General features: G+C 39.4%; 1 protein-coding gene across 3 annotated transcripts in view; it reads right to left on the bottom strand.

Annotated features, from left to right (window-relative positions):
• ccdc93 (CCC complex scaffolding subunit CCDC93) overlaps window positions 1-26146 on the bottom strand; it is a 198092-nt gene that overhangs the window by 147982 nt on the left and 23964 nt on the right. For 2 of the 3 annotated variants that reach the window (XM_077535939.1, XM_077535937.1), the window contains 4 exons: window positions 25853-25889; window positions 25188-25268; window positions 20527-20577; window positions 13900-13986 (listed from right to left, as the gene is read on the bottom strand). In XM_077535939.1, the coding sequence (XP_077392065.1) occupies window positions 13900-13986; window positions 20527-20577; window positions 25188-25268; window positions 25853-25889 (256 nt within the window). The remainder of the gene's footprint in view (window positions 1-13899; window positions 13987-20526; window positions 20578-25187; window positions 25269-25852; window positions 25890-26146) is intronic. The other variant, XM_077535938.1, reaches the window with a different exon arrangement.

Below are 26146 nucleotides of genomic sequence, written 5' to 3'. Positions count from 1 at the left end.
TTATTAAGCATATCCTTCATTCACGATATTGCTTTTAATGTCCATAGAGGCTATCAAAAATAAATAAAAATATATATATGTTTGGATAAGTCTGATGCCAGTGAACATTTTGAGTGGTGGAAACTAAAAGAATATTTAGAAATGACTTCGTTATCACACTTAGAATGAGTTTACATTTTTTGTACAAAATACCGTATGTGGGGTATTTTTTTTTCATGCCTCAAGGGCTAGGTGGCGCTGCATATATAACTGAATGTTGTCATAGAGATAACTTCAGGCCTTGACGATAAACATACATGTCAAGTTTGGGATTTTTTGGAGCATGTACCGGGGAGTTATCAAGCATATCCTTTTTCATTGCGAAACACAAATTTTGATGCCCCGCCCTCATCATATAGTATTTCGAAAAGTCAAAATTTTTCCCCCTGTCGTTGGCTCAGGTCTTGACATGGTCCAGGCCAAGTCTTAACTCAGTCGGATGAAACGTGTAGGAGAAGTGGGCAAAAGTCTGCCCCCTGTGAATGTGCAAAAATCGTCAAAAATGGGACATTCAAAAATTCGTAGCTCACTTCCTGTTCATTTTAGCATATGGGTACAAGAGACTTTTTTGTAGGTCTTGGGCTCCCTCATACACCTAAAAATATTCGGCGTTCTTGCTTAAACGTACAACCGGGGCTGCTTCGTTAAAAATTTCGAGGGGGCGCTATTGAGTCATTTTTGTAAAAATAGCACAATCAACAATAAAATATTGCTCATTTTACCAGGCCAGATGTGTGTGCCAAGTTTCAGGAGTTTCTGTGCCAGTTTAGGCCCTCAAAATTGGCGTTGTTTTCTTGGCGAACAGCGCTTAGCCACGCCCACAGCGACTCGCGAAAACTCACAAACTTCGTGTTGTGACAGCATGAAGGCCGACACCCTCATCTGAGCAAATATGAGGTAGGTCCAGTTAACATGGTTGGAGAAAAACATTGAAGAAAAATCGTAAGAAAAAAAATTGCCAGTAGGTGGCGCTATCAGTAAGATGAAATATAAGTTTTTAGATGTCTTTAGGGCTGGACTCTCATCAATTGTGTACAATTTTGAGAAGATAGCATCATCTCGGTCAAGTTAATGCAGCTTTTGTTGTCACGAGAAATCTTCAGACTTTGCGGCACCGTAGCGGCCACGCCCTTTGGCGAAAAGTTACAATATTCGGTGTGGGGCATGATCAACATCTTAAGGCTTTTCTGACCAATTTTCAACTGGATCCCTTCAACGAGCTCAGCACAGTAGCTAAAAACGTAAAGTATGACAATTATTGTTACCACTAGGTGGCGCTACATGGATAACTGAATTTTATCATATAGATGTTTTCAGGCCGTGACTATTAAGTTGCCTGATAAGTTTGAGATTTTTTGGAGCTTGAACATGGCAGTTATTAAGCATTTGCTCTTTCTGGACAAATGAAATTTTAAAGGCAATGTTTGATGCCCCGCCCCCGTCATATAGTATTTCGAAATGGCAAGATTTTTTCCCCAGTTGTTCTCTCAGGTCTTGAGATGATAAATGCCAAGTTTGAAGTCAATTGGATGAAAAATGTTTGCAAAGGGGGAAAAAGCATGACCACAGTGAATGTGCCAAAATAGGCCAAAATTGGACATTAAAAAATTCATAGCTCACTTCCTGTACATTTTAGCTACATGGTCCCAATAGACTTTTTTGTGCGTCTCGGGGTGCTACACGTGCCTGCCAATTTTCGTTGCTCTAGCTCAAACATGCCGGGCTTGGTTTTTATTTTTCTATGCTAGGGGGCGCTATAGAGTCGCGTTGTTATGACGACTTCATAATATCAAATTTTTCGCCGGGCCTGAGGAGTGTGCAAAGTTTGGTGAGTTTTCGTAAATGTTTAGGTACCCAAAATCGTGATCGTTTACGGAGAAGAAGAAGAAGAAGAAGAAGAAGAAGAATAACTAGAGCTGCGAGCAGCTATAAAGGGCCCTCGCAACCCGGGCCACGTTGGGGTATTTGCACGTCGGGGTACTGGCATGTTGGGGTACTGTCAAATAGGACAAGGACCATCTAAAATGTTTTTGACAAGCCTTGTGTGTGCAAAGTTTAATCAAAACGCAAAATATGGTGTGCAATTCCCAAGATAAATTCAAAATGGCGGACTTCCTTTTAGGTTTAGCATACGGCTACAGAATACTTTTTGTAGGTCTTAGACTAATAGGTATGCCTCTGAGTTTTCACAAATCTCGGTCAAGTCAAGTCATCTTTAGTTATTTCGCGCTTGAATCATCCAATCGGAAATGCTCCATAAAAATGTATAGAGGGCGCGATTTATTGCAAATTACACAAGAAACCTCTAAAAATTCATGTTCATGACAAGTCTGATGTGTGTGCAAAGTTTCATGAGTTTTCACACATGTATAGACCAAAAAAATAAGCAGCACTTTACTTGGCAAACAATGCATCGCTATGGCAACAGCATGTGACAAAATAAAAAACTTTCGATAACTTTGCATCTTAAACATCTTAAGATGAAACACACCAAGTTTGAAGACGGTCGGATGAATTTTGTACGAGGAGTTCGTGAAAATATGACCCCTAGGAAGGGCCACAAAAAATGGCTACAAATGCCGACGTAAATCAAAATGGCGGACTTCCTGTTTGGTTTAGCAGATGGTTCCATGAGACTTTTTTGTACATCGTGGGCTCTTATGTATGCCTCCAAATTATCATAGCGCTAGGTGAAACGTACAACCGGGAATGCTTCGTTAAAGAGGAGTTTTTTACCTCAAAATGTGATGACCGGCCCCTACGGGACTTCCTGTTGGGTTTAGCACATGGCACCAAGAGACTTTTTTGTACATCGTGGGCTGTTAAATTTGTCTCCAAATTTTCGTAGCTCTAGCTGCTTCGTACAACTGGGAATGCTTCATTAAGAGGGAATTTTTTTCCTTTGCAAACTGTGCATGCCACGGCAACAGCGTGCGACGAAATAAAAAGCTTTCAATAACTTTTCATCTTCAACATTTTAAGATGAATCACACCAAGTTTGGAGATGATCGGATAAACTCTGTAGGAGGAGTTCGTTAAAATAAGACCCCTATGAAATGGCCCAAAAAATGGCAACACGTTCCAAAGTAAATCAAAATGGCGGACTTCCTGTTCGGTTTAGCCTATGGTACAAAAAGAGTTTTTTGTACCTTGAGGGCTGTTACATATGTCTTCAAATGTTGGTAACTCTAGGTGAAATGTACAGCCGGGAATGCTTCATTAAATAAGAATTTTGAAACACAAAATTTGATGCCTCGCCTCTGGCGGACTTCCTGTTAGGTTTAGCATATGGCACCAACAGGCTTTTTTGTAGATCATAGTCTGTTACATATGTGTACCAATTTCCGTGGCTCTCAATTAAACGTACCACCGGCAATGCTTTGTTAAGTAAGAATTTTGAAACTCTAAATTTGATGCCCCGCCACCGTCATATAGTATGTCTAAAACTTTAGATTTTTTACCATGATGTTGTCCCAGGTGTTGAGATGGTACAGCCCAAGTTTGAAGTCAATCGGGTTAACCGTGTAGGAGAAGCGGGCAAAAGTATGACCCCTGTAAATGTGCAAAAATGGGCCAAAATTGGACATTCAAATACTCATACCTCACTTCCTGTCTATTTTAGGGTACACATATCAAAGAGGTTTTTGTTCATCTGGATGTGCTACAGGTGCCACACAATTTTCGTAGCCATAGGACAATCGTAGCGGGACAGGGATCCGTTAAACCTATGTAGGTGGCGCTACAGAGCCATTTTTCTGTTATCATGTATGGCGACTTTAAAATATCAAATTTTTCGCCAGGCCCGATCTGCGTGTAAAGTTTGGTGAGTTTTCGTTCATGTTTAGTGCCTCAAAAATGTGGTTGTTTGCGGTAAAGAATAATAACAAAGAAAAAGAAGAAGAAGAATAATAATAAGAATTCCTTCAGGAACAATAGGGACCTCGCAGCGGTCGCTGCTCGGGCCCTAATAATAATCCGATCGAAAAACAATAGGGACCTCGCAGCGGTAGCTGCTCGGGCCCTAATAATAATAATAATAATAATTCGAACGAAAAACAATAGGGACCTCGCAGCGGTCGCTGCTCGGGCCCTAACTAGAGCTGCGAGCAGCTATAAAGGGCCCTCGCAGCCCGGGCCACGTTGGAGTCCTTGCACGTTGGGGTACTTGCACGTTAGGGTACTGGCACGTTGGGGTACTGGCATATTGGAAGCAAAATTTCTTTGAAAATGGCATAATAAACGTTTACATGTAGAATATTTTTTTTGCCTGTGTGTGTCAAGCTCAACGGGTTTTGGTGATTGTTAAGACCTGCAAAATTCAGCGTCCTTTTTTATTTTTAGGCAATGAGTTGCCCTGATTGGTATTTTTTGTAAAAGTGTATATATACATCATCGCTCGTTGTACTCATTGCACAATGTTACTTTTATTGTCCAAAGGGGCAATCAAAAATGAATAAAACAAAATGGAAACGTACATACGTTTGGATCGGTGTGAAGCCAGTGAACAATTTGAGTGGTGGAAACTAAAAGAATATTCAGAAATGACTTAGTCATCACACTTAGAATGAGTTTACATTTTTTTGTACAAAATACCGTATGTGGGTTGTTTTTTTTATATAAGCCTCAAGTAGGTGGCGCTGTATTTATAACTGAATGTTGTCATCGAGATACCTTCAGGCCTTGATTATAAGCATACATGTCAAGTGTGGGATTTTTTTTTGGAGCATGTACCGTGGAGTTATTAAGCATATCCTTCATTCACGATATTGCTTTTAATGTCCACAGAGGCTATCAAAAATAAATAAAAATATATATATGTTTGGATAAGTCTGATGCCAGTGAACATTTTGAGTGGTGGAAACTAAAAGAATATTCATAAATGACTTAGTTATCACACTTAGAATGAGTTTACATTTTTTGTACAAAATACCGTATGTGGGGTATTTTTTTTTTATGCCTCAAGGGCTAGGTGGCGCTGCATATATAACTGAATGTTGTCATAGAGATAGCTTCAGGCCTTGACGATAAACATACATGTCAAGTTTGGGATTTTTTGGAGCATGTACCGGGGAGTTATTAAGCATATCCTTTTTCAGTGCGAAACACAAATTTTGATACCCCGCCTTCATCATATAGTATTTCGAAAGGTCAAGATTTTTCCCCCTGTCGTTGGCTCAGGTCTTGACATGGTCCAGGTCAAGTCTTAACTCAGTCAGATGAAACGTGTAGGAGAAGTGGGCAAAAGTCTGCGCCCTGTGAATGTGCAAAAATTGTCAAAAATGGGACATTCAAAAATTCGTAGCTCACTTCCTGTTTATTTTAGCATATGGGTCCAAGAGACTTTTTTGTAGGTCTTGGGCTCCCTCATACACCTAAAAATATTCGTCGTTCTTGCTTAAACGTACAACCGGGGCTGCTTCGTTAAAAACTTCTAGGGGGCGCTATTGAGTCATTTTTGTAAAAATAGCACAATCAACAATAAAATATTGCTCATTTTACCAGGCCAGATGTGTGTGCCAAGTTTCATGAGTTTCTGTGCATGTTTAGACCCTCAAAACTGGCGTTTCTTTCTTGGCGAACAGCGCTTAGCCACACCCACAGCAATTCGCGAAAACTCACAAACTTCGTGTTGTGACATCATGAAGGCCGAAACCCTCATCTGAGCAAATATGAGGTAGGTCCAGTTAACGTGTTTGGAGAAAAACGTAGAAGAAAATTCGTAATAAAAAAAATAGCCACTAGGTGGCGCTATCAGTTCGATGAAATATAAGTCAGTAGATGTCTTTAGGGCTGGACTCTCATCAAATGTGTGAAAATTTGAGAAGATAGGATCATCTCGGTCAAGTTAATGCAGCTTTTATTTTCACGAAAAATCTTCAGACTTTGCGTCACCGTAGCGGCCACGCCCTTTGGCGAAAAGTTACAATATTCGGTGTGGGGCATGATCAACATCTTAAGCCTTTTCTGACCAATTTTCAAATGGATCCCTTCAACAAGCTCAGCACAGTAGCTAAAAACGTAAAGTATGACATTTATTGTAACCACTAGGTGGCGCTATATGTATAACTGAATTTTATCATATAGATGTTTTCAGGCCGTGACTATTACGTTGCCTGAGAAGTTTGAGATTTTTTGGAGCTTGAACATGGGAGTTATTAAGCATTTGCTCTTTCTGGACAAATGAAATTTTAAAGGCAATATTTGATGCCCCGCCCCCGTCATATAGTATTTCGAAAAGGCAAGACTTTTTGCCCAACTGTTCTCTTAGGTCTTGAGATGATAAATGCCAAGTTTGAAGTCAATGGGATGAAAAATGTTTGCAGAGGGGGAAAAAGCATGACCACAGTGAATGTGCCAAAATAGGCCAAAATTGGACATAAAAAAATTCATAGCTCATTTCCTGTACATTTTAGCTACATGGTCCCAATAGACTTTTTTGTGCGTCTCGGGGTGCTACACGTGCCTGCCAATTTTCGTTGCTCAAGCTCAAACGTGCCAGGCTTGGTTTTTATTTTTCTACGCTAGGGGGCGCTATAGAGTCGCGTTGTTATGACGACTTCATAATATCAAATTTTCCGCCGGGCCTGAGGAGTGTGCAAAGTTTGGTGAGTTTTCGTGAATGTTTAGGTACTCAAAAATGCGATCGTTTACGGAGAATAATAATAACTAGAGCTGCGAGCAGCTATAAAGGGCCCTCGCAGCCCGGGCCACGTTGGGGTACTTGCACGTTGGGGTACTTGCACGTTGGGGTACTTGCACGTTGGGGTACTGGCACGTTGGGGTACTGGCAAGTTTAGGTAAGGCACATTGGAAGCAGAATTTCTTTGAAAATGGCATGATAAACCTTGACATGTGGATTTTTTTTTTTTTTGTAAAAATACCGTTAAGTTGGTGTATTTTTTTTTATGCCTCTAGGGCTAGGTGGCGCTGTATATATAATGGAATGTTGTCATAGGGATACCTTCAAGCCTTGACTCTAAACATACATGTCAAGTGTGGGATTTTTTTGGAGCATGTACCGTGGAGTTATTAAGCATATCCTTCATTCACGATATTGCTTTTAATGTCCATTAGAGGCTATCAAAAATAAATAAAAAAGTACATGTTTGGATAAGTCTAATGCCAGTGAACATTTTGAGTGGTGGAAAGTAAAAGAATATTCATAAATGACTTAGTTATCACACTTAGAATGAGTTTACATTTTTTGTACAAAATACCGTATGTGGGGTATTTTTTTTTCATGCCTCAAGGGCGAGGTGGCGCTGCATATATAACTGAATGTTGTCATAGAGATACCTTCAGGCCTTGACGATAAACATACATGTCAAGTTTGGGATTTTTTGGAGCATGTATCGGGGAGTTATTAAGCATATCCTTTTTCAGTGCGAAACACAAATTTTGATGCCCCGCGCTCATCATATAGTATTTCCAAAAGTCAAGATTTTTCCGTCTGTTGTTGGCTCAGGTCTTGGCATGGTCCAGGTCAAGTCATAAGTCAGTCGGATAAAACATGTAGGAGAAGTGGGCAAAAGTATGCCCCCTGAAAATGTGCAAAAATCGTCAAAAATGGGACATTCAAAAATCCGTACCTCACTTCCTGTTCATTTTAGCATATGGGTCCAAGAGACTTTTTTGTAGGTCTTTGGCTCCGTCATACACGTAAAAATTTTCGTAGATCTTGCTTAAACGTAGAATCGGGGCTGCTTCGTTAAAAATTTCTAGGGGGCGCTATTGAGTCATTTTTGTAAAAATAGTACAATCAACAATAAAATATTGTTCATTTTACCAGGCCAGATGTGTGTGCCAAGTTTCATGAGTTTCTGCGCATGTTTAGACCCTCAAAACTGGCGTTGTTTTCTTGGCGAACAGTGCTTAGCCACGCCCACAGCGATTCGCGAAAACTCACAAACTTCGTGTTGTGACATCATGAAGGCCGAAACCCTCATCTGAGCAAATATGAGGTTGGTCCAGTTAACGTGTTTGGAGAAAAATGTACAAGAAAATTCGTAAGAAAAAAAATTGCCACTAGGTGGCGCTATCAGTAAGATGAAATATAAGTTCGTAGATGTCTTAACGGCTGGACTCTCATCAAATGTGTGAAATTTTGAGAAGATAGGATCATCTCGGTCAAGTTCATGCAGCTTTTATTGTCACGAAAAATTTTCGGACTTTGCGTCACCGTAGCGGCCACGCCCTTTGGCGAAAAGTTACAATATTCGGTGTGGGGCATGATCAACATCTTAAGGCTTTTCTGACCAATTTTCAACTGGATCCCTTCAACGAGCTCGGCACAGTAGCTAAAAACGTAAAGTATGACATTTATTGTTACCACTAGGTGGCGCTATATGTATAACTGAATTTTATCATATAGATGCTTTCAGGCCGTGACTATTACGTTGCCTGAGAAGTTTGAGATTTTTTGGAGCTTGAACATGGGAGTTATCACACTTAGAATGAGTTGACATTTTTTGTACAAAATACCGTATGTGGGGTATTTTTTTTTCACGCCTGAAGGGCTAGGTGGCGCTGCATATATAACTGAATTTTGTCATAGAGATACCTTCAGGCTTTGACTATAAACATACATGTCAAGTTTGGGATTTTTTGGAGCATGTACCGGGGAGTTATTAAGCATATCCTTTTTCAGTGCGAAACACAAAATTTGATGCCCCGCCCTCATCATATAGTATTTCCAAAAGTCAAGATTTTTCTGCCTGTAGTTGGCTCAGGTCTTGACATGGTCCAGGTCAAGTCTAAAGTCAGTCGGATGAAATGTGTAGGAGAAGTGGGCAAAAGTATGCCCCCTGAAAATGTGCAAAAATCGTCAAAAATGGGACATTCAAAAATTCATAGCTCACTTCCTGTTCATTTTAGCACATGGGTCCAAGAGACTTTTTTGTAGGTCTTGGACTCCCTCATACACCTAAAAATTTTCGTAGATCTTGCTTAAACGTACAATCGGGGCTGCTTCGTTAAAAATTTCTAGGGGGCGCTATTGAGTCATTTTTGTAAAAATAGGACAATACATGATAAAATATTGCTCATTTTGCCAGGCTAGATGTGTGTGCCAAGTTTCATGAGTTTCTGTGCATGTTTAGACCATCAAACCTAGCGTTGTTTTCTTGGCGAACAGTGCTTAGCCACGCCCACAGCGATTCGCGAAAACTCACAAACTTCGTGTTGTGACATCATGAAGGCCGAAACCCCCATCTGAGCAAATATGAGGTTGGTCCAGTTAACGTGTTTGGAGAAAAATGTACAAGAAAATTCGTAAGAAAAAAAATTGCCACTAGGTGGCGCTATCAGTTAGATGAAATGTAAGTTAGTAGATGTCTTTAGAGCTGGACTCTCATCAAATGTGTGAAATTTTGAGAAGATAGGATCATCTCGGTCAAGTTAATGCAGCTTTTATTGTCACGAAAAATCTTCAGACTTTGCGTCACCGTAGCGGCCACGCCCTTTGGCGAAAAGTTACAATATTCGGTGTGGGGCATCACCAACATCTTAAGGCTTTTCTGACCAATTTTCAACTGGATCCCTTCAACGAGCTCAGCACAGTAGCTAAAAACGTAAAGTATGACATTTATTGTAACCACTAGGTGGCGCTATATGTATAACTGAATTTTGTCATATAGATGTTTTCAGGCCGTGACTATTACGTTGCCTGAGAAGTTTGAGATTTTTTGGAGCTTGTACATGGGAGTTATTCAGCATTTGCTCTTTCTGGACAAATGAAATTTTAAAGGCAATATTTGATGCCCCGCCCCCGTCATATAGTATTTCGAAAAGGCAAGATTTTTTCCCCAGTTGTTCTCTCAGGTCTTGAGATGATAAATGCCAAGTTTGAAGTCAATTGGATGAAAAATGTTTGCAAAGGGGGAAAAAGCATGACCACAGTGAATGTGCCAAAATAGGCCAAAATTGGACATTAAAAAATTCATAGCTCACTTCCTGTACATTTTAGCTACATGGTCCCAATAGACTTTTTTGTGCGTCTCGGGGTGCTACACGTGCCTGCCAATTTTCGTTGCTCTAGCTCAAACGTGCCGAGCTTGGTTTTTATTTTTCTATGCTAGGGGGCGCTATAGAGTCGCGTTGTTATGACGACTTCATAATATCAAATTTTTCGCCGGGCCTGAGGAGTGTGCAAAGTTTGGTGAGTTTTCGTAAATGTTTAGGTACCCAAAATCGTGATCGTTTACGGAGAAGAAGAAGAAGAAGAAGAAGAAGAAGAATAATAATAATAATAATAATAATCCGATCGAAAAACAATAGGGACCTCGCAGCGGTAGCTGCTCGGGCCCTAATAATAACTAGAGCTGCGAGCAGCTATAAAGGGCCCTCGCAGCCCGGGCCACGTTGGGGTCCTTGCACGTTGGGGTACTGGCATATTGGAAGCAAAATTTCTTTGAAAATGGCATAATAAACGTTTACATGTAGAATATTTTTTTTTGCCAGTGTGTGTCAAGCTCAACGGGTTTTGGTGGTTGTTAAGACCTGCAAAAATCAGCGTCCTTTTTTATTTTTAGGCAATGAGTTGCCCTGATTGGTATTTTTTGTAAAAGTGTATATACACATCATCGCTCGTTGTACTCATTGCACAATGTTACTTTTATTGTCCAAAGGGGCAATCAAAAATGAATAAAACAAAATGGAAACGTACATACGTTTGGATCGGTGTGAAGCCAGTGAACAATTTGAGTGGTGGAAACTAAAAGAATATTCATAAATTACTTAGTTATCACACTTAGAATGAGTGTACATTTTTTGTACAAAACACCGTATGTGTTTTTTTTAATATATATATATATATATAAATGCCTCACGGGCTAGGTGGCGCTGTATTTATAACTGAATGTTGTCATAGAGATACCTTCAGGCCTTGATTATAAGCATACATGTCAAGTGTGGGATTTTTTTTGGAGCATGTACCGTGGAGTTATTAAGCATATCCTTCATTCACGATATTGCTTTTAATGTCCATAAAGGCTATCAAAAATAAATAAAAATATATATATGTTTGGATAAGTCTGATGCCAGTGAACATTTTGAGTGGTGGAAACTAAAAGAATATTCATAAATGACTTAGTTATCACACTTAGAATGAGTTTACATTTTTTGTACAAAATACCGTATGTGGGGTATTTTTTTTTTATGCCTCAAGGGCTAGGTGGCGCTGCATATATAACTGAATGTTGTCATAGAGATAACTTCAGGCCTTTACGATAAACATACATGTCAAGTTTGGGATTTTTTGGAGCATGTACCGGGGAGTTATCAAGCATATCCTTTTTCATTGCGAAACACAAATTTTGATGCCCCGCCCTCATCATATAGTATTTTGAAAAGTCAAAATTTTTCCCCCTGTCATTGGCTCAGGTCTTGACATGGTCCAGGCCAAGTCTGAACTCAGTCAGATGAAACGTGTAGGAGAAGTGGGCAAAAGTCTGCCCCCTGTGAATGTGCAAAAATCGTCAAAAATGGGACATTCAAAAATTCGTAGCTCACTTCCTGTTCATTTTAGCATATGGGTACAAGAGACTTTTTTGTAGGTCTTGGGCTCCCTCATACACCTAAAAATATTCGTCGTTCTTGCTTAAACGTACAACTGGGGCTGTTTCGTTAAAGATTTCTAGGGGGCGCTATTGAGTCATTTTTGTAAAAATAGCACAATCGCCGATAAAAAATTGCTCATTTTGCCTGGCCAGCTGTGTGTGCCAAGTTTCGTGTGTTTCTGTGCCAGTTTAGGCCCTCAAAATTGGCGTTGTTTTCTTGGCGAACAGCGCTTAGCCACGCCCACAGCGACTCGCGAAAACTCACAAACTTCGTGTTGTGACAGCATGAAGGCCGACACCCTCATCTGAGCAAATATGAGGTAGGTCCAGTTAACATGGTTGGAGAAAAACATTGAAGAAAAATCGTAAGAAAAAAAATTGCCAGTAGGTGGCGCTATCAGTAAGATGAAATATAAGTTTGTAGATGTCTTTAGGGCTGGACTCTCATCAATTGTGTAAAATTTTGAGAAGATAGCATCATCTCGGTCAAGTTAATGCAGCTTTTGTTGTCACGAGAAATCTTCAGACTTTGCAGCACCGTAGCGGCCACGCCCTTTGGCGAAAAGTTACAATATTCGGTGTGGGGCATGATCAACATCTTAAGGCTTTTCTGACCAATTTTCAACTGGATCCCTTCAACGAGCTCAGCACAGTAGCTAAAAACGTAAAGTATGACAATTATTGTTACCACTAGGTGGCGCTACATGGATAACTGAATTTTATCATATAGATGTTTTCAGGCCGTGACTATTAAGTTGCCTGATAAGTTTGAGATTTTTTGGAGCTTGAACATGGGAGTTATTAAGCATTTGCTCTTTCTGGACAAATGAAATTTTAAAGGCAATATTTGATGCCCCGCCCCCGTCATATAGTATTTCGAAAAGGCAAGATTTTTTCCCCAGTTGTTCTCTCAGGTCTTGAGATGATAAATGCCAAGTTTGAAGTCAATTGGATAAAAAATGTTTGCAAAGGGGGAAAAAGCATGACCACAGTGAATGTGCCAAAATAGGCCAAAATTGGACATTAAAAAATTCATAGCTCACTTCCTGTACATTTTAGCGACATGGTCCCAATAGACTTTTTTGTGCGTCTCGGGGTGCTACACGTGCCTGCCAATTTTCGTTGCTCTAGCTCAAACATGCCGGGCTTGGTTTTTATTTTTCTATGCTAGGGGGCGCTATAGAGTCGCGTTGTTATGACGACTTCATAATATCAAATTTTTCGCCGGGCCTGAGGAGTGTGCAAAGTTTGGTGAGTTTTCGTAAATGTTTAGGTACCCAAAATCGTGATCGTTTACGGAGAAGAAGAAGAAGAAGAAGAAGAATAATAATAATAATAATAATAATAATCCGATCGAAAAACAATAGGGACCTCGCAGCGGTAGCTGCTCGGGCCCTAATAATAATAATAATAATAATAATTCGAACGAAAAACAATAGGGACCTCGCAGCGGTCGCTGCTCGGGCCCTAATAATAATAATAATAATAATAATAATAATAATAATAATAATAATAATTTTTACAAAAACAATAGGGACCTCGCAGCGGTCGCTGCTCGGGCCCTAATAATAATAATAATCCGATCGAAAAACAATAGGGACCTCGCAGCGGTAGCTGCTCGGGCCCTAATAATAATAATAATAATAATAATAATAATAATTTTTACAAAAACAATAGGGACCTCGCAGCGGTCGCCGCTCGGGCCCTAATAATAATAATTTTTACAAAAACAATAGGGACCTCGCAGCGGTCGCTGCTCGGGCCCTAATAATCATAATAAGGTCTACAAGAACTATATGGTGCTCAGGGATATATTTTTTTTCTCATGGAATTTTTATTTATTTTTTATTTTTTTGCTGTAGTAATAAGTAATTCCACAGCTGATGCACATTTTGAATGACAGGGTTCCTCCTATTACTTCAAAATATAAAAATATAACATTTATAGAATAAAACTACAAGTATCCCAAATGCTATAAAAGGTAATGTCACGTTGGCCCCCACATTTAACTCCCCCCGCCACCAACGTCTTATTGCAGATGGAAGGATGTAAAATGAAAAGTGCAGTGTGAGAATCCATTGTAAAGAACGGTTAGGGTTTGCATTATTCAAAAATTTGGTGCCAACATTTTAACTTTTACTGCAAATGAATATCGGCTTCAAATATTGGTTATCTGCTTCCTTGACTACCGATAATCGGTATCGGTATCGGCCCTGAAAAAAGCATATCGGTCTATCTCTAGCATAAGTACCATAAATTCACATATTTAGTGTTTTCTGGGTAGATAAAGGATATAGTTACCCACCTTCTCAGCATACTCAGAAGCAATCAGTTTGATCTCTTCAGACTGTTGTCCCACAATAAATCCCACCGCACTTGCTGTCAGTTGGCCCTGAAAGAGACATGCTTGTCACAAACCCAACCCATAACAAAACGACTCTAATGTGCACAAAAATGTTATGAATGCAGGGGTTCCTTGAGGACTTCCGGGTAGTCGAACAAGATGGACGCATAACTGCGAGCTCCCGATTGTCGGTTTACTAAAGTACCTCCAATTAAGGAAAATTGACACAATTGTTGGCTCACATAGAATATGAAAGGAGGGAAACAGAATCGGAGTCATAGGGTCGGAAAGAAGTTAAGTCAAGTAGGTGAAAACAGCGAACTCAGCGGTGACGACGAAGAGGCTCATGAGGCTAACGGGGCGGAAGCTAACATGGCTACTCAAGACGTAATGCTTCAAAGCTTCTCACTTCTTACCCAGGAGTTTAAGGACTTCCAAGCAGACTTGAAACAAAACCTCGTTGACTTCAAGACTGATGTTAAGCGGGCGATGAAAGACGACCTTGCCGAATTCAAGAATGATGTTTTGAGAGAGCTACAGAGCCATAACGCTAGCATTGCGGAGGCGCAGTCTCGCATTGTCGAGTTAGAATCGGCTTGTCAATCAATGAAAGATACGCTGATTGTGGTGGTGAAAGAAAACACTGACATGCAAAAGAAAATTGTTGATTTGGAAGGCCGCTCTCGAAGGAACAATCTGCGAATTTACGGGATACCGGAAGAGACAGAAGGAACATCGATGATTGACTTTGTGAGTGCTTTGCTTAAAAAGAATCTCGCTTTGCCGCATGACATGGAGCTCCAGATACAGCGGGCACATCGAGCACTTGGACCTAAGCCTAATACACCAACGGCTTCTCGATCGATCATTGTCAACTTCCTACAGTTCTACGTTAAGGAAACGGTCCTCAAAGAAGCATGGCGGAAAAAGATTGAAGTCAACGGCAGGCGGATTTACTTCGACAACGATTACACGGCAGACGTCATGGGAAAGCGGAAGGCATATGGCCTGATAAAAGCAGCGTTGAAGCAAAAGGGCGTTCGGTTTCAAACGCCGTACACGAAGATGAGAGTGTATTGGGATACAGGACTTCGAATCTACGAAAGTACGGACGAGGTCGCCATGGATTTGGCCGAACGTGGCATCGAGGTGACAACAACTGCAAGAGACGGGACGGCTGCGAGGGAGAGCACCGCGGCGGCTCTTGAGGAGGGCTTGAAGGAGACGTCTTCATGGAAGCGGTCTGCCGCGCGGGTTACAACAGGACAGCGTGCCAAAGAGAAGCTCACCGAGTTCAGACGCAAGCAACAACCATAGTTTCTGATAATGGATAAGTAGAACACCTTTTTATTTATGTTTGTATGCTGGGTTATAGCTTTGGGTGGCTCAAGGGGCTAATGTTAGTGTTGTTGGTGATACATATTCTAAGTTTAAATAGTATATTTGTGTTTTTTTTTGTTTGTTTTTTTTCAAAGGTTCATAATGTTTTTGTCCCATGGCCACCCACGCAATGCAAGACCTTATGACGAAATTTTTTATTTATTTTTTATTTATTTAAGTAAACCGATAGAGGGGATTGCATGTGGAGATTTTATGTTGGACTTTTCTAGTCAGTCTCCGGTTTTGGGGAATACTAGGGGGGGTCCCCTCAGGCTTGAGGTATCTTGCCCCCCTCCCACCAACAGGGAGCAAGAAGGGTGGCGGAATACATCCTTGTTTTGTGAAGTCACAAGTGTTGATGTTTTGCAAATGTTTAAATGTTTATGTGTTTTTTCTGTTTTGGGGCCTGGACTGCAATTTAAAGTGATAGTGAGATATGACGAGGAATAATATTAGAATATTGTCGTTGAATGTGAATGGTCTAAATAATCCTGTCAAGCGACGTAAAGTCATGACAAGGCTACGAAAAGACAACGCCCCTGTTGTATTTCTCCAAGAAACTCATTTGTCTGAACAGGAAAATGAAAAGCTGAAAAAGTTTGGTTATCAGTATGTATTCTATAGCGTTTGTCAACAAGGTTGTCGGAGAGGTGTGACTATGCTTATTTCTAACTTGGTCAGATTTGAATGTATTAAAAATATTTGTGATAAGGAAGGAAGATTTAACATTGTGGTAGGAAGACTGGAAAATACAACTGTGACCTTAGTTAATGTATATGCTCTGCCAATGGCAAACAGTTTTTTTAAGGCCTTGTTTGACAGGATTATTTTGGAGATGGAGGGAATGCTTATTTGTGGGGGTGATTTCAATATGGTGTTGAATAGCAAGGTAGATACAACCAATAAAAAAAGAAATTCCACTTGCGTTACTAAACGACTTAAACCCATATTGAAAGAATTTGGTATTGTGGACGTATGGAGGGAGTTGCACCCCTCCAGGAAAGACTATACCCACTATTCAATACCCAATAAGAGTTACGCTAGAATTTATTATTTCTTTACTCTTATGTGTGATTTGTATAGAATACAATTGTGCGAAATTGGTGTGGCTGATTTATCAGATCACTGTGAAATGCACCTTGAAGTCGAATTAAAACTAGAAAAGCGAAATACATTATGGAGGCTAAACGTTGGACTGTTAAACAATAAGTCGTTTGCAGAAGACGCCAAAAAAGACATTGATATTTACTTAGAAGAGAATGATAATGGTGAGGTCAACTCAAATATTTTGTGGGATGCTCTTAAGGCGGTTGTGAGGGGTAAGTTCAGTGCTCGAACGACAGCTCTTAAGAGGCAGAAAGAGGACTATTTTAAGAGGGAAAGGGAAAAGTTACTTGATATTGAACAGCAACACAAAAACACACGGGATCCTGAGCTTTTGTCTAAAATTCAGGAATGTAGGGATAATTTGGATAGAATGTATAGTATGGAGGTGGAAAAGAAACTCAGGTTTTTGAAACAATCATATTATGAATCTGGATCGAAGGCCACAAAGCTATTGGCCAGAAGACTAAAAAAAAAACAACAAGCAGACAGGATGATTTGTAAAATTAGGGACCCAGAAACCAATAACTTGACATATAATCCGAAGGAAATTAAAACTGTCTTCTGTAATTACTATAAAGAGTTATACAGCCAACCTGAGTCGGCAACTACTGACCAGAAGAAAGCTTTTCTTGACACACTAGATCTCCCTTCAATAGGAACGACACAGAATAAGATTTTAACATCGCCTATTTCTAGAGTAGAAATAGAGAAGGCCATTAAAAAACTCAAGCCAAACAAGTCACCTGGAGGAGATGGGCTGCCTTCTGAATGGTATAAGAAATTTGCAGCACAACTTGTGCCCCTACTTGAATCCTCATTTAATTATACTCTTGAACATGGGGTAATACCACCATCTTGGAATGAGGCTTTGATATCAGTTATTCCCAAGGGCAAAGATACAGAAACATGCTCAGGATATAGACCAATTTCAGTACTAAATGTGGACTATAAGATATATACTTCGATTATTGCAAACGATTTGAACATATTATGGGTGATATTATTGATGAGGACCAGACGGGATTCATTAGGGGGCGCCAAACTCATGACAATATAAGGAGAACGATACATATAATTGATTATATTGTGCGTAACAATTTAACGGCAGCACTGATAAGTCTTGATGCCGAAAAGGCTTTTGATAGTGTTAATTGGGCCTTCTTATTTCAGGTTTTAAAGAGGTTTGGATTAAACGATAAGGCACTTAGATGTGTTACAGCACTATACGAAAAACCTACTGCACGTATAAAAATAAACGGCAGCCTGACTGATACCATACAGCTACAGCGGTCTACTAGGCAGTAGGGGTGTGAATTGCCTAGTACCTGACGATTCGATTCGTATCACGATTCACAGGTCACGATTCGATTCGATACCGATTAATCCCGATACGAATTTATAAGTCGATTGTTGCGATTTTTTTCCATTCAAATTTAGAAAATACTATCAGTAAATTTGTACATGTACACTGTAAGATTTGTATGAATATATTTATCTAAAACTTGAGGCTTATAACCGTGAGCCACTGTACACAAACAGTTTGCAATCTGTTTCACATTTGAACAGCATTAAAATAAAAATATTAAGGCTTAATGTGCCGTTCATATAACATTCTTCCATGCTCAAGGTGTGAATCCTAAAAAAAAAAAAAAAAAAAAAAAAAAAAAAAAAAAAAAAAAAATCGATTCTGCCGATTATTGAATCGATTCGAGAATCGCGCGATGTAGTATCGCGATATATCGCCGAATCGATTTTTTTTAACACCCCTACTAGGCAGGGTTGCTGTCTTTCACCAACCCTTTTTGCGATCTTTATTGAACCCCTGGCACAACTAATTAGACAAAACAAGGAGTTGAAGGGGATACAGATTGGCGGAGAGAAACACATAGTGGGTCTCTTTCCTGATGATGTTATTTGTTACTTGGAGGATCCGAACTCATGTTTACCAAAACTGATTAAGAATTTGCAATTATATGGTTTCTATTCTGGCTACAAACTTAATTTAAAGAAGACACAAATTCTGACATTTAAGTATCACCCAACTGTAGACATACAAAGGGGATATAGTTTTAAGTGGGGAGCCAAAGACCTGAAATATCTTGGGGTTACTTGAACGAAACGATTGGATGAACTATACGATGCAAATTACAACAAGATGGACGAAAACATTAGAAATGATATTGTGAGGTGGGAAGTTCTTGGGCTAGATTATAGCTCCAGGATTGAGGTTATAAAAATGAACGTACTCCCGAGAATCCTTTATTTATTCCAAACCTTACCTACTAATATTCCTGACAGACAGTTCCAAAATTGGAACAAAGTTATCTCAAGATTTGTATGGAATAACCAAAAACCAAGAGTTAAACTTGAAACGCTTCAGGCGAGGAAAGACAAAGGAGGAATGGCATTACCTAATTTTAGGGAATATTTCCATGCCGCACAGATGAGAGCGGTGGTCAATTGGTGTGATGAGACTTCTACATCAAAATGGAAAAACTTGGAACGTACTGTTCACGGAAGGGAGATTCAAAGCCTCCTTGCAGGTGGTAGGATGGAACTGGATGACGATAAAGTTATGGGTACCGTAACACGCTTTACATTGGAACTATGGTTTAAGCTGATAAAGAAATTAAATGTAGAAGATGATATTTGTATACTAAGGTGGATAGCATATGATAAACGGTTTGTCCCTAATAGTTTCGATAAGTCATTTCTACAATGGATCCCAAGGGGTATAACTGCACTATATACTATTGTGAAGAAGGGGGTACTTATGCATTTTCAAGACATGCAAGAAAAGTATAGTTTGGGTAAACATGACTTCTTTAGATATTTACAGTTGAGGGACTACTACGAGAAGGAAATAAAAAACAGGTTACGGTTGGAGCCTCATGGATTTATTCTAACCGTTGCGGGGGCTTACACCTCGAGGCCCAAAAAGATTGTATCCACACTGTATTGCAACTTGACGGAGGGTAGGGGGGAGACTATGTACATCAAACAGAGATGGGAGAAGGAACTTCAAATTAACATTACAGAATGTGAATGGTTAAGTATGATAAAAACACAGGGCTCCACTACGTCCTCTCGTGTGTGGAGAGAGCACTGTTGGAAGAACATCATTAGGTTTTTTATTACACCTAAAATTAAATATAAATGTCTCAAGGTAGTGCAGCCATGTTGGCGCCGATGTGGTGCAATCAACGTGGGCCACGCACATGTGTTTTGGCTATGCCCAAAGGTGGTGTCTTTTTGGGAAAATGTGTGTAATGCCATTAAGGGGATTCTGGGCTATAATATAATATTTTCATGTGAGGTACTGTATCTAGGCTGCTTGTCAGCAGGTTCTATATTAAAGGAAGATGGGTACCTTCTTAAGATAATGATGGCTGCGTGTAAAAAGGCCATCACAAAGAAGTGGCTCAGCCCTGGACCCCCGACACTTGAGGACTGGTTCAAAATAGTGGGCCTGATATACGACATGGAACTACTCACACATAGGTTAAGAATGGAAGAAGTCATTTGCCATGAAAAATGGATGGAGTGGACATTGTTTATGCAACGACAAAGAATGGACAAACAGATCACACCACTGAACTGATTGAGCTGGTTAAATATTTAGGATGATTCCAGAGCCCTTGTTACGTCTTTTCTTTTTATTTTATTTGTATTTTTTTTTGTGTATGTTTTGTTTTGTTCTTAATGATTGTTATATTTGAAAACTGTTGAGGAAAAATAAAGTATAAAAAAAAAAATGCAGGGGTTCCTTGGATTATCCAACAGCGGCGACCCAAATTTGTTATGTAAATCGGAATGCTCTAATAATAACAGAAGCTAATGCAGATGACATTGTAAATGTAAATGTCATCATTTCTGAGTAGGGCCAGACCGATTAATCGTCCGCTGATTATAACCGTCCGATTATTGCCCTTCAAACATCGGCGAAAACAATCGGCCAGGAAAAAATCCTTTGCAGATGTTTACAATAAATTACACCACCAAGTCCTCGGAAAAAAAAAAAAAAAAAAAAAAAAGACTGTATGCGTCAGTTTTTTTTTTTCAAATTTAGCGCTCTAAAGGAAAACACAAATTGTGTCCTACCTCGTCATTGACCATGGCAGCCATGGTGTTCATCAGGCTTTTGATCCGGCCCTAAAGAGGGAAAAGACAGAAGTGTAGCTCAAGTCTAAGGCTTTTGAAAGCATAAAAAATAATAATAAAGTTAAGACACTGTACAGTCGTAAAACGGCACAGCAGAATTACCGCTACACATTTTGCAGCCAAATGCCGAAATACGTTTCTTGAGCGTACCAAGATGTGGCTTCAAAAGTCTCGGCCTATGGCCTATCCAGCACACAGCTGTGTTGGGGGGTTGTGGGAGCTCGCCACACGGCCGCGGCCCAGAGCCCCGGGGTCGTGGAGGCGGCCGGCGGTCGAGTCGGTAGCGACAGAGCGGCAAGCGGTGTGCCGCTGGTTACCGGCAGCGGCGACTCGGGCCGAGAGGCCCGACCGTCGTGTCCCGCAGGTCCTCCGCCTCGCCTCGCTCTCTGCCACCTCAGATCAGCCTCCCCTTTCCCCACGTACACTCAACCGGCTCAATGCCGCCTCGGAACCCAGCCGCACTCTGCCCAGATGGATTAGGTGATACTTTGAGGATACTTTGAGATGGTGCGCATATGATACAGATTTTACACCAAATAAAAATGATGGTAGATTTAAAATATGGATTACCAAAGGCCTGACCACATTTCTCCAAAAGGGAGCACTCCAACGCTTTGAATCTCTCTGAGAAATAAACATGGGTTAGAAAAAGATGACTTTTATAGATATTTACAGGTTAGGCACTATTTCAACCAAACCCTAAAAGATAAAATAAAAATACAAAAACCAGGACGGTTACAAGAGGTTATACAATTACTGGAATCTACTACTTGCAAGAAGACTGTATCTAAATTGTACAAGGGCATAAGATCATCAAAGGGGGGAAAATGCAGATTATATAAGGTAGAAATGGGGAAAAAGAAGGGAACGTCGTGATTAATAGATCATTGGAGAGGATCTGTCACTGGCAAAGGAATACAACTGGGTCGAATATTTGGCGAGAATTCTGCTGGAAGAATGTTATGAGCGCTTTTATTACACCAGTCCAAAAAAGATATCGAGATACTGGAGATGCTTGTTGGAGAGACTGTGGGGCAAATGGAGCTAACCACTCTCATATTTTTTGGTTCTGCCAGGTTATTGAACCTTACTGGAGAGAGATACATACACACATAAAGAATGTATTTGGTGAGACAATTCCCTTTGAGTGTGAATGTATGTATTTATGCGATTTGAAACAGGGTGGCTGGTCTACGAATGACGGCCAGTAAAAAAAACTATTACAAGAAAATGTTTAAAGGTGGTACCACCAACTGTGGAAGAATGGATAAACATTGTGCATGGTATATATGTCATGGAAATAATATTGCGGAAAGAATAATAACAAAGAATAATATTCTCTCAGGGTTGACTGAGACAAATATTAACGGATGTGGTCCACAATGGACTGAGTATGTGAAACCAACAAGGTCTGATTTCAACTGACGCAACATTATAACCTATTGTTCCTGAAGGAATTCTTCTTCTTCTTCTTCTTTTTCTTTGTTATTATTCTTTTCCGCAAACAATCGCATTTTTGAGACACTAAACGTGAACGAAAACTCACCAAACTTAACACACGTCAGGCCTCGCGAAAAATTTGATATTTTAAAGTCGCCATACATGATAACAGAAAAATGGCTCCTGAGCACCACCTCCATAGGTTAAACGGATCCCTGTCCCGCTACGATTGTCCTACGGCTATGAAAATTGTGTGGCACCTGTAGCATATCCAGATGAACAAAAACCTCTTTGATATGTGTACCCTAAAATAGACAGGAAGTGAGGTATGAGTATTTAAATGTCCAATTTTGGCTCAATTCTGCACATTTACAGGGGTCATACTTTTGCCCGCTTCTCCTACACGGTTAACCCGATTGACTTCAAACTTGGGCTGTACCATCTCCACACCTGGGACAACACCATGGTAAAAAAAAAATCTAAAGTTTTTGACATACTATATGACGGCGGTGGGGCATCAAATTTAGAGTTTCAAAATTCTTACTTAACGAAGCATTGCCGCTTGTAAGTTTAATCTAGAGGTTCGAAAATTGGTACACATATGTAACAGACTTATGACCTACAAAAAGGTCTGTTGGTGCCATATGCGAAACCTAACAGGAAGTCCGCCAGAGGCGAGGCATCAAATTTTGTGTTTCAATATTCTTAATTTTTTTTTTTTTTTTTTTTTTTTTTTTTTTTTTTTTTTTTTTTCCAATATTCTTACTTAATGAAGCATTCCTGGCTGGACATTTCACCTAGAGTTACCAAAATTTGAAGACATATGTAACAGCCCTCAAGGTACAAAAAACTCTTTTTGAACCATATGCGAAACCTAACAGGAAGTCCGCCATTTTGATTTACTTTGGAACGTGTTGCCATTTTTTGGGCCATTTCACAGGGGTCTTATTTTAACGAACTCCTCCTACAGAGTTTATCCGATCATCTCCAAACTTGGTGTGATTCATCTTAAGATTTTTAAGATGCAAAGTTATCGAAAGTTTTTTATTTCGTCGCACGCTGTTGCCATAGCGATGCATTGTTTGCCAAGTAAAGTGCTGCTTTTTTTTTTTATCTATACATGTGTGAAAACTAATGAAACACACACATCAGACTTGTCATGAACATGAATTTTTAAGAGATTTATTGTGCAATTTGTAATAAATAGCGCCCTCTAGACATTTTTCTGAAGCATTTCCGATTGTATGATTATGCTAGATTTGTGAAAATTAGGACACACCCCTATCAGCCTAAGACTTACAAAAAAAGTATTATGTAGCCATTTGCTAAACCAAAGAGGAAATCCGCTATTTTGATTTTATTTTGGGAATTATACAACATTTGTGGCCTTTTTCATGAAACTTTGCACACACAAGGCATGGAAAAAACATTAACATTTTAAATGGTCCTTGTTCCATGTAACAGTACCCCAACGTGCCAGTACCCCGACGTGCAAGTCACCCAAGGTTGTGCTCAATAGCGCCCTCTATGCATTTTTATGGAGCATTTCCCATTGTATGATTCAAGCGCTATATAACTAAAGATGACTTGACTTGACCTAGATTTGTGAAAACTCGGAGGCATACCTATTAGCCCAAGACCTACAAAAAGTATTCTGTAGCCGTATGCTAAACCTAAAAGGAAGTCCGCCATTTTGAATTTATTTTGGGAATTGCACACAATCTTTGGCCTTTTGATAAAACTTGTCAAAAACAATTTAGATGGTCCTTGTCCTATTTGACAGTGCCCCAATGTGCCAGTACCCCGACGTGCAAGTACCCCAACGTGGCCCAGGTTGCAAGGGCCCTTTATAGCTGCTCGCAGCTCTAGTTATTATTATTATTATTATTATTATTTTTCTTTATGTTCCGTTTTGAATAATGGGAAAAAACTGTGCAATGCAAACAAAAATGACATGTTTGTAAATTGGTAAATGGAAATCTTTGCAACCTCCCAATAAAAAGAAAATTCTAACAAAAAAAGAAAACAGATCAGTATTTGCAGTTTAATAATATACAATCAAAACACTTGAAGATTACTCATGGAGTTCCCCAAGGGTCTGTGCTCGGCCCTAAATTATTTATACTGTATATAAATGATATCTGTTGTATCTAAAACATATTCAAAAGTGTCTTATTTGCTGATGACACAACTGTCTACCGTTCAGGAGAAAACCGAAAGCAGCTTCTGACTACTGCGGAGTATGAATTGAATACATTAAAAAAATGGTTTGACGTGAATAAATTATCATTAAATTTAAATAAAACCAAGTTCATAGCTTTTGGCACTAGACAAATCACTAATCAAGTTCAAATTATGGCGAATTCAATTGAAACAGAAACAGTGTCTGAAAATACATTTCTTGGAGTAGTTATAGATGATAAATTATGTTGAAAGTCACACATAGAAAACGTTAAAAGGAAAATGTCAAAATTCATCGGGATACTTTATAAAACTAAGGATGTCCTCAACATGAAATCATTATATACATTATACAGTTCATTATTACGACCATATTTGACTTATTGTGTGGAAATCTGGGGAAATGCATATAAAACAAATACCAACCCTGTTTTCAAATTGCAAAAAAGAGCCAAAAGATTTATTAACGATCAAAATATAAAGAACCAACACATCCACTATTTATTAAATTAAATACAATGAAATTTTATGACTTGGTTGAGTTTAAAATAGCACAAATAATGTATAAAGTACACAACAATCGAAAACATTCTATTTCATCAGATTCCGTAATGTTTCATTGTAATTTCATACACCAGCAGCCCATTGAAAAGAGAAACAATGCTGCCTTCCACAACCCATTGACCAGGCAGCGCTGCACTTCGACATTGCACTTGACTGGTTGCCAGCCAATCACAGGCTCACGGTTATCATACTATCAAAATCTAATATTGGCCCATGCCTAGTTGGATCACATTTTGTGTGCAAACTATTTTTTGACTTTTAGAATCATATTTATTAGCCAAGTATGTAAAAACACACATTTGTCTCCGAAAATATTTGTTAACAACGCTAAATACGTGAAATTTGTGACATTTTGTGGGAACCAAAATCCCCGGTGCTGCCTCCTAAATACAGTTCAGATGCAAATGCTTGCTTACCTCCTCCGTCACCCACTGAACTTCCTCATCTGACACCTGTGTCACAGAGTCCTTCATTGTCAAGGCCATTTCCTCACCGGACTAAAGAAGTAGAATGTACATATTTAGGATTCAGAAAAAGCAATGAATGCACATGAAGACATTATAAAAGCAAGAACATAAAAGTCAGAATGTCAAAAGAATGTCATTTAAGGGGAAGGCTGGACAATAAGTGTAGTCTGAAGGGCAGTGCAAAAGAGTTGAAGGTCAATGTCCTCTAGCCATCCATTTTCTATACAGCTTAACCTGTATATTGTGCAGGACAAGGAGATTTCTTTTGACGTAAAAAGGTTAAAAAGACAAATTTTCTCATTTAACATCAACTGAGAAATTGTTCTGGGGAACACTTCTAGCTATATCCAGATATTACAGGAATTTAGTTTTTATCAACAAGAAGAGGTACACATGAAATAAAAATTCTCCAAGTCAAAATTTGGATATAGGATATATAGGGAAGCACGCAAGTGTAAGGGGATGTCTTTCAGTGGGTCTCTGGCAGCAGTCATAATACAATCACGACATTTTTTTTAAGTCAGACTAATCCGTTCTTACAGTGCCAGTCAAAATTGTTCTACTACTAAATCACTATACGTCCAGCCTCCATATTTTATTTATTTTTAACCAACCTTCTCTTGTTTGGATAGTTTGCTGAATCCGTATCGCCTGAAAAAATATGGAAATAGTGTCTATATGAAGAAAATTTTGAAATTGAAAAATCACATTACAAAGTCAAGTCAAATTGCATTAATCAGGCACAAGGTATCAAAACTCTCAAAAAGGCCAAGTTGATAAACTGAGTGCCGTTGAGGTGAAATGTCAACAACAGGAACCCTTACGAGGAGCTCCAGCGACGTTAATTGCCATAACTAAGATTTTTTTTTTTTTATGGGAATTTGTCAAATGTGAAAATGTTGCTGTTT

Source organism: Festucalex cinctus, chromosome 11 (genome assembly GCF_051991245.1).
Source record: "Festucalex cinctus isolate MCC-2025b chromosome 11, RoL_Fcin_1.0, whole genome shotgun sequence".
NCBI classification, from domain to species: Eukaryota; Metazoa; Chordata; class Actinopteri; order Syngnathiformes; family Syngnathidae; genus Festucalex; species Festucalex cinctus.
This window is presented reverse-complemented; position numbering and strand designations above follow the sequence as displayed.